Raw genomic sequence first — 9,185 nt, 5'->3', positions numbered from 1 at the left:
ATCCAGTCCCCGATCACACTAGTAGGCGTTTTCCATAGCGAAATTGGCTAGCTTAGCGCATGCGTAGAAACACGTCATCGGGTCTAAAAAGTAGTCTCTCGACGAACTGCGCATGTGCATGTCGTCCAATCAAAGGCACACCTTGGATATAAAGTTGTTTTTGACGAAAATGAAAACGTCTCAGTTTGTCAATCTTACGAGGTTGGAGTAATAATATATTCATCTGCTTACGACATTGGCTTGAATCTAGGTTGTGCCTTTAGATTTCGAGAAAATAAACAACTAAGGAATACTTTTGCACTTCTCTCATTGACTTCTCAAATCCCAAACACCGTTCTGGTCTGTTTGGTCTATTTTGCAAGCGTTCCCAGAAGTCACGCGATGTTGTGCCTCTTGGTTTAGAAACTCTGATTATGTTCTCTGTGTTTTCTTCTTCTTCGAGGTTTAATGGCAGACTACAACTCATTGGTGTGTTGCTGCCACCTACTGTACTGGGTAGTGAAATACAAATATTCCATTGCGGGTAATACAAATAAAAAAAACACTCCTTAGGTCACAGTTCAAATCACATCCCTACACAGGCTCAGGAACCTGTGAGGACAGAGTATTAATCGACAGGATTTCTTGTAATACCTCTGCTGTAAAACATAGACACACTCACAACGATGCCTATTTTCCCAGATTTCTCTGTTTGCGCTGTACAGTTGATAATCAATGCAATAAACGCTACAGAGTCCACCTTCTTTAACATGAAAACATGTCAGGATCCCTCTGTCGACAAAGAATAATCACTGGTGTCTCCTTATACTACCATTATTCCTCTCTTCCACTCTTCTCACCCAGTCTCCGGAGAGCAGGCATTCTGGACAGCCCTTATTCTTGTCTCCTTCACCCTAACAGGACACTTCAGTAAATTGAGGCGCATGTTCGCCACCACAATTGTAACATTTAGGCTCAGCCGGCATACGATACTCCTCCCGTCTACATACACTTGACACATGACCAAATAATTTACATTTATCACACTGCATGGGGTTTGGGCATGTAGGCTCTTGCAGGGTATTTCACAAAACCCAAATACTACGTGAGAAGGGAGAAACTCTTCTTCAAAAACCAACAGAATGGATAGAGTGGGTTTCCTCACTCCATACACCATGCGGGTCAGTCGGTGTGCACCAACCACTTGATCCAATTCTTAATGTATTTCCCTTGCATTTGCTTGTAGCGCATAACATTACCCCCTTGATAGGCACACTGCTTTGAAGATCCACACACAACACATTCCAATCCGACATCTCCCTGAGGCGCAGAGCACGCTCCCTTCTGTTCCACAGATGCACAGAAAACCAAAATAAGACCACTTCTCATTACTCTCACCGACGCCACCTCATCTTATCCACGATTTTCATAGACTTCAAAATGGATCTCCCAGGTAACTCCATTGATCCAAAACCCTCACTCCGACCCCCAAAAGAATCAGAACAAGGATCGGATTTAACTAGATTCCACTACCACTTAATTTGTCTTGTTTATTTTTGTAATCCAATTCCTCTCTCTCATCTCCACTCCATGTATCATCTGCTTCAAACAGAACATCCGTTTCTGCTGTCTTCCTACCCCCCTCCACCCACTTCTGTGTGTTTTAGTAGTCCTTCTCTATTTTAAGTGTAATAATGAAAAAGCATCTATTTTAGGGTTATTTTATAGCCCTTGTAGAACTGTAGATCTAGGCTTATTCTGTGTCTGGGAAACAGCCATATGGGTACAGTATTGGCACACACATTAACCAAAAAAAGCTGGGGGAAAAATCCACTTGAACGCTCCCCCCACCTGTGGGACATTAGTCCATCATCTCTGAGCGCCGACTTCTCCCACATTCTGAACTTTGACGTCACATACAAAGGAAATTACCTTGATAACAGCATTTTCGCAGTTAAAATGCCACAAAAAAAACACGATAAAATACAATCTTTTCATTTGTTTACGAAGATGATATCTGTACTTTTATTTGACGGTTGTTGCAGCTTGTTTGCCATGAACTAATCTGCGTTATCAACGAGTTCAAAACACGTGGACAAGTATTTTACAAGTATTTTCCGAGTTTCCCACTTATTATGCAAGCAGCATAACCTGTGGTCACTGGCGTCGTCTACTGATTGAGAGGATCACAGACGTGTACAGACGTTAACACGCTTGAATAATGCAAACACGGCAACCATGTCCATTAGTTTGATGATGTAAACTAGCGCTCTTGGTTCAAAGCTTAGTCTGCATATCCAGCATACATATTGATAACTGGTACGTGAACTGGAACTATTCATGCCACATCAAAAGATAATTCATTTTCAGGCCCGTAAAAAATGTTCGTCAAGATATCAAGGTGTAATTCGCACCTTGCTTGCAAACCATAACACCAAATATAACTGACTTCAAAGCCTATAGTCATCTGAATCATTATTCGTCACGTCTCTCCCAGTTAAGATCATCTTTGCTCGATCCCGAACCTGAGTGTTAGTTCCTTTTTTCATGGCACGGTGCCCCGGGTGAGTGGAGAATTCACTTAACGACCAATGGAATTATCTAAAATGGTTTTAGCGCGCGCACTTTTATAAAATTAGATATTTCTTCTTCTATACAATGTTGATCAGTACAATAAAACGAGTCCCAAATTGAAGGGAAACCGATTGTTTTCCATGAAATCAGCCAAAACAAGCTCAATAACTCAATGCATGCACACACTTCTATTGAATATGCATTAATCTGTATTGTAAATAGGCCTAGGCTACACTTTGATTTACCCAGATTATCAAAAGACAAGTCACATTGTTTGTATGAGTGTAGTTGATTAATTAATGCATACATAAAAACATATATAACAATTCAAATGTAATGATTCTGAACTCAAAAGATTTGTCTGGATCAAGTGCCATTCCGTGACTAATGGCTAATACACATTCTGTTTTTCCCTTGGTATCTTTTTGGTATCGAGTATTACGATACGAAATCTGGTACTGTTCTCAAAGTCATATAACACAACTCAGTTATGGCATTAACAGTCATTCATTCAACAAGAAATCAACATATATAGCAGCAAACAAAATAATATGCATTGAATTTACAATGAATTTCACCTTTGACCTTTCAAAGCCAAATCTACAGCTTCCACATTTGTATGACAAACTCTTAACCCCCCCCCCCACACACACACACATCATACAATTACATACTGTCTGTTCTATAATTGATGTCTCGAATTACACTTAAATTCTTCCAGAGGAGTGAGAAATAAAGTCTTCAGCTGTTATTGTTGGTCATTCACATCGTGTAATTGGTGCATCATTACAACTTTGTTTTGGTGCATTGTTGGAAGAAGATCTTTTTCTAGGTGTATCGCAGTACGGTACGTTTTCCAGAAGAAGGCTCTCTCTAGGTCGGAGTTCTGTGAAATGAAAAGACACAGGAAACACTGGAGGCTAAATGTGAATAACAAACCCCTTGTGGGCATAGCCTAAACCCCTATTCATATCGTTCTTATATATGACTGCTGTAATTGTTGTGTTTCTCATTACCCAACGTGGCAAAAAAAATATAGCAAAAAAATGTTTTCCTTTTCTTGATGTATTAGACTTGATTGTTTAAAAATAAAATAACTTACGAATCCTATCTTCAGCTACATGCTCGGCTTGTACGACATCTTGACGAAGAAACACTTCCACACCAGCGGCCATTTTAATCATCTGGAAAAATACAGTAGAAATATGAACAATCTCTCTATTGTGCTCAGTCTCTAGACACATCAATCAAATCAAATGTATTTATAAAGCCCTTTTTACATCAGCCGATGTCACAAAGTGCTGTACAGAAACCCAGCCTAAAACCCCCAAAAACAGCAAGCAATGCAGATGTAGAAGCACGGTGGCTAGGAAAAACTGTTAAAACAAGTGTATGTTTAACAATACCACATACCAGTTATCAATATGTATGCTGGATATGTCGACTAAGCTTTGAACCAAGAGTGCTAGCTCATATCATCGATAAGAATCCCCTTTCCTGATGAATGAATGCAAAGCCTACTATACCTGACTGATGTTTTCCTCCGAAGTCTCATTTTTGTTTTTCCTGAATTCCTCATTTATCTTTCGTCTTGCAGCTTGAACATAAAAATTACAAATAAAAGCTAGTCAGGTCAAACAGCTGTTACAGTCACTGCTACTACACATATCGTATATAGTCAATCCCTCCAGGATTTCAAATATATATATTTTTTGTGATATTTGCGGTGTAAAATGCTAGATTTTGCTGCAGCTATTTTGACATTTTGCATGACAATGCAACGATTTTGTTCAATTTGTCACAAATGCACGGACAGAGTTTGTTGACATGTGGTTTGATTGAGCCATACTATGCAGCAGCGTTGCAGTTCTTAACACAATCCGGTGCGCCTGGCACCTACTACCATACCCCGTTCAAAGGCACTTAAATATTTTGTCTTGCCCATTCACCCCACACATACACACTCAGTCTCTCAAAGGCTTTAACATTTTTATTTTATTTAACCTGTATCATCCCCTTCATCTACAATGATTGAAGTAACATCAATAAGAGATCATAGCTTTCACCTGGATTCACCTGGTCAGTCTGTCATGGAAAGAGCAGGTGTTCTTAATGTTTTGTATGCGTAACATGACCATATATTTAGCACTACACAACTGATTCCACTTATTACAAATAATCAACTGTCTACTATCTAGCAACTCATTTGATAATAGCCAACTAACTACCTGTCAATGCTCTGGTATCTTCTTTGAACAACTCCATTCTTGTTCTGTGCAGTGCTTTGAACACTCTGAGGACCTATGTAAAGAAACGATGAAATAACCTTTATCATACCACAATCTCTATTGCAATACGATAACACTACAAACAATTATTCATTACCTTCAAAGATGGCCAAGCCTAGGACTAGGTAAGTTTGTTAATATAGCCAGCTAGGCTAGTTTACTAGCTTGCTAGCTAGTTCAAATGCTAAAACATGTGAGCTGGTTTATCTTATACGGCTATCCAGATGAACAAAAATTACTATTTTTAAATTGTTTTCAGTCGTATAAAAATCAAATGCTCTGGAAGCAATATATAATACAAAAACATGCCAAAATCTTAACGTTTTAACAATCACCTTCAAACGAGAAGCCATCTTGACTTTACAATTGAACCGACTCGACAGTAAGCAATACAGGCACGATGCAGCATTAGAGAGCGTATGGGATCATGAAGAATGATAGAGGCCTCTAGTGGCCAAAAGGCCGAACTTGTATGGGCAGCGCCAGTGAGGGATCCATCCATTTTCATGTGGTCAACTGGGTGGGAGTTCCAACTTCATTGACGGATCCTTCCCGTTGACCCTGTTGGAGCAGCAGCAGTGCGTGGGTAAAATCACTGGGGAAGCCAAGCCAGCAAAAAAGCCATATTACAACCTATGTTGTGATAATTGTGTCTTGTATATTTGGGTAGGGTGAATGTAGTGGTTGGTGCACGCCGACTGACCCGTATGGTGAATGTAGTGGTTGGTGCACGCAGACTGACCCGTATGGTGAATGTAGTGGTTGGTGCACGCAGACTGACCCGTACGGTGAATGTAGTGGTTGGTGCACGCCGACTGACCCGTATGGTGAATGTAGTGGTTGGTGCACGCCGACTGACCCGTATGGTGAATGTAGTGGTTGGTGCACGCCAACTGACCCGTATGGTGAATGTAGTGGTTGGTGCACGCAGACTGACCCGTATGGTGAATGTAGTGGTTGGTGCACGCAGACTGACCCGTACGGTGAATGTAGTGGTTGGTGCACGCCGACTGACCCGTAGGGTGAATGTAGTGGTTGGTGCACGCAGACTGACCCGTACGGTGAATGTAGTGGTTGGTGCACGCCGACTGACCCGTATGGTGAATGTAGTGGTTGGTGCACGCCGACTGACCCGTACGGTGGATGTAGTGGTTGGTGCACGCCGACTGACCCGTACGGTGAATGTAGTGGTTGGTATATTTGGGTTATGTGAGATGCCCTGTAACAACAGGATCGTGACATGTTGCATGTTAAAAAGGTGGACTTTATTGTTAAAAATGTGTTGTTTATTGGGTCAGTCGGCATTGGTTATGACCGGCACAGCGCTAACAAAGAGGACATCTGAGAAAACAGGCATCGTTGTGAATGCGGCGCAATGTTTTAATGTGACTATATTTTACAATATAGGCATTACAAAGAAACCTGTCGACAAATTTTCCGTCCTCACAGGCTCCTTAGCCTGTGTAGGGATGTGATTTGGACTATGACTGAAGGAGTGGGATGGGTTTTTGGATAAATTTTATTTTTGTATTGTACAGCGCATTCGGAAAGTATTCAAAGCCTTTGACTTTTTCCACATTTTGTTACGTTACAGCCTTATTCTAAAATGGATTTTTATTTTTAAAATCCTCGTTGTGTCGAGACACAGATCTGTGAAAAGGTACAAGAAATTCTGCAGCTTTGAAGGTCCCCAAAGATAAAGTGGCCTCCATCATTCTTAAATGGAAGAAGTTTGGAAACACCAGGACTCTTACTAGAGCTGGCCGCCCGCCCAAACTGAGCAATCGGGGAGAAGGGCCGTGGTCAGGGAGGTGACCAAGAACCCGATGGTCACTCTGACAGAGCTCCAGAGTTCCTCTGTGGAGACTGGAGAACCTTCCAGAAGGATAACCATCTCTGCAGCACTCCACCAATCAGGCCTTTATGGTAGAGTGGCCAGACGGAAGCCACTCCTCAGTAAAAGGCACATGACAGCCCGCTTGGAGTTTACCAAAAGAAACTAGATTCTCTGGTCTGATGACACCAAGATTGTACTCTTTGGCCTGAATGCTAAGCGTCACGTCTGGAGGAAACCTGGCACCATCCCTACAGTGAAGCATGGTGGTGGCAGCATCATGCTGTGGGGATGTTTGTAAGCGGTAGGGACTGAAAGACTAGTCAGGATCGAGGCAAAGATAAAATTGAGTGAAGTACAGAGAGATCCTTGATGAAAAGCTGCCCCAGAGCACTCAGGACCTCAGACTGGGGCGAAGGTTCACCTTCCAACAGGACAACGACCCTAAGCACACAGCCAAGACAGCGCAGGAGTGGCTTCGGGACACGTCCCTGAATGTTCTTGAGTGGCCCAGCCAGAGCCCGTACTTGAATCTGATCGAACGTCTCTGGAGAGAACTGAAAATAGCTGTGCAGAGACACTTCCCATCCAACCCGACAGAGCTTGAGAGGATCTACAGAGAAGAATGGGAGAAACTCCTCAAATACAGGTGTGCCAAGCTTGTAGCGTCATACCCAAGAAGACTCGAGGCTGTAATCGCTGCCAAAGGTTCTTCAACAAAGTACTGAGTAAAGGATCTGAATGCTTATGAATGTGATATTTCCGTTGTTTATTTTTAATACATTAGATTTTTTTTTTTTATAAACAGTTTTTGCTTTGTCATTATGGGGTTATTGTTATTATTATGTGTAGATTTATGAGATTTTTACAAATGTGTTATCCATTTTACAATAAGGCTGTAACGTAACAAAATGTGGAATAATTCAAATGTTCTGAATATTTTCCAAACGCACTATATTTGATGTTGTTTTTTTGCGAAAGAGACAGGTTGAGGTCCCGTCCTTCTAGACCGTCGGCCTGATGTTAGATCAGTTAGGGTCAAAGTAATGGTGATTTAAATGTTGTTGTTTTTTAAATAGTGGTATATATACTGAGTGTACAAAACATTATGAGCAGCTGCGCTGTCCATGACATAAACTGACCAGATGAATCCAGGTAAAAGCTATGATTCCTTATTGATGTCACTTGTTAAATCCACTTCAATCAGTGTAGATGAAGGGGAGGAGACAGATTAAAGAAGGAGTTTCAAACTTTTAGATAATTGAGATATGGCTTGTGTATGTGTGCCATTCAGAAGATGAATGGGCAAATGGGCAAGACAAAAGATTCAAGTGCCTTTGAACGGGGTATGGTAGTAGGTGCCAGGCGCACCGGTTTGTGTCAAGAACAAGGGGGGGTCAACTCAATATTAGGAAGGTGGTTCTTCATGTTTTGTGTAGGGTGAGTTGGTGGTGCACATTTTGTTATTGTTCACATTCCCTTTTAGTTTTATATCACAAAATGTAACGTGATCGACCATACACTACAGCACAGTAGGTGGCGTCATAGATAAACAAAATGTGCGAACGCCATAATATCGAAGAAGTCCTCTATCGCTATGTAACAAATTGAGGTTAGCCAGAGGCGTATTCATTCTGTTGCAAAACGTTTTTTAAACGGAAGCCAACAGAACGAAACGGGGAGGAACCTAGCTGAATTTGTCCAATAGAAACTCTCGTTTTAGTTGCTGGACTAATGGTTACACCAAACATGTTTTAACTAACCAAAATAGACCACAGTCTGTCGTTTCCAACAGGAACAGATGAGTCCTGGTGGGCAGATCTAAGCACAAGTTAGCGAGATCTTATTGGCGCGTTCTAGTAAATATTTGCATGTTTCGGTTTGGGAACGCCTGTGCAGTGTGCAATACCTAAATTCGCCTTTGCACTCCTAAACAACGCGAGTTTTGTTTTACTTTGGGAAAGGGTAAAGTCTACAAACCGTAGTCCACTCTGTTCATAACATATTATAGTTTTAAGAACAGAAAACTCTATTGAGATCAAATGTTTAATCTATGAGAAAATGTGAAGAATTTCGGCCAAAATTGTTCTATCTCTAATAACACCCCTGCTTCCGCGCCCACCGTGTTTACTGTATGAAGTGCTGATACCACAGAGTTTCTAAACACAGAGGCGCAACATCGCGAGACTTTCGGGAACGCTTGCGAAGCCGACCAAGCGGAGGGTTTGGGGAGAAGTAAATGAGAGAAGTAAAACATTCTTCCTTAGTTGTTCATTTTCTCGAAAGCTAAAGGCTCAACTAGATTTGAGCCAATTCTTCCTTAGTTGTTAATTTTCTCGAAAGCTAAAGGCTCAACTAGATTTGAGCCAGAGCCAATGCCTTAACTATCCGAACTTGTTATTACTCCAACTTCATGAGACTGACAAACTGACACGTTTTAATTTTTGTCAAAAGCAACTTTATATCGAAGGTGTACCTTTGATTTGACGGCCTGCACGTGCGCAGTGTGG

At 41.4% G+C, this 9,185-nt stretch overlaps 1 protein-coding gene across 1 annotated transcript; it reads right to left on the bottom strand.

Annotated features, from left to right (window-relative positions):
• Positions 1–2,744: 2,744 nt before the first annotated feature.
• Positions 2,745–5,350, bottom strand: lyrm7 (LYR motif containing 7). The gene is made up of 5 exons (XM_021601567.2): positions 5,177–5,350; positions 4,782–4,854; positions 4,080–4,150; positions 3,656–3,737; positions 2,745–3,439 (listed from the first exon to the last, which is right to left on the bottom strand). The coding sequence occupies exons 1-5, from the start codon at positions 5,192–5,194 to the stop codon at positions 3,312–3,314; spliced, it is 372 nt and encodes a 123-aa protein (XP_021457242.2). The 5' UTR covers positions 5,195–5,350; the 3' UTR covers positions 2,745–3,311.
• Between the last annotated feature and the right edge of the window lie 3,835 nt (positions 5,351–9,185).

This window comes from Oncorhynchus mykiss, chromosome 5 (genome assembly GCF_013265735.2).
Source record: "Oncorhynchus mykiss isolate Arlee chromosome 5, USDA_OmykA_1.1, whole genome shotgun sequence".
NCBI classification, from domain to species: domain Eukaryota; kingdom Metazoa; phylum Chordata; class Actinopteri; order Salmoniformes; family Salmonidae; genus Oncorhynchus; species Oncorhynchus mykiss.
Note: the sequence above shows the minus strand (reverse complement) of the source record. Positions and strands in the feature narration are given on the sequence as shown.

Coding starts and splice junctions, on each gene's coding strand:
- lyrm7 (XM_021601567.2), bottom strand. Junction 4,151..4,781: donor AGATACCAGAGCATTGACAG/GTAGTTAGTTGG, acceptor TTTATGTTCAAG/CTGCAAGACGAAAGATAAAT. Junction 3,440..3,655: donor TGTAGCTGAAGATAGGATTC/GTAAGTTATTTT, acceptor TTCATTTCACAG/AACTCCGACCTAGAGAGAGC.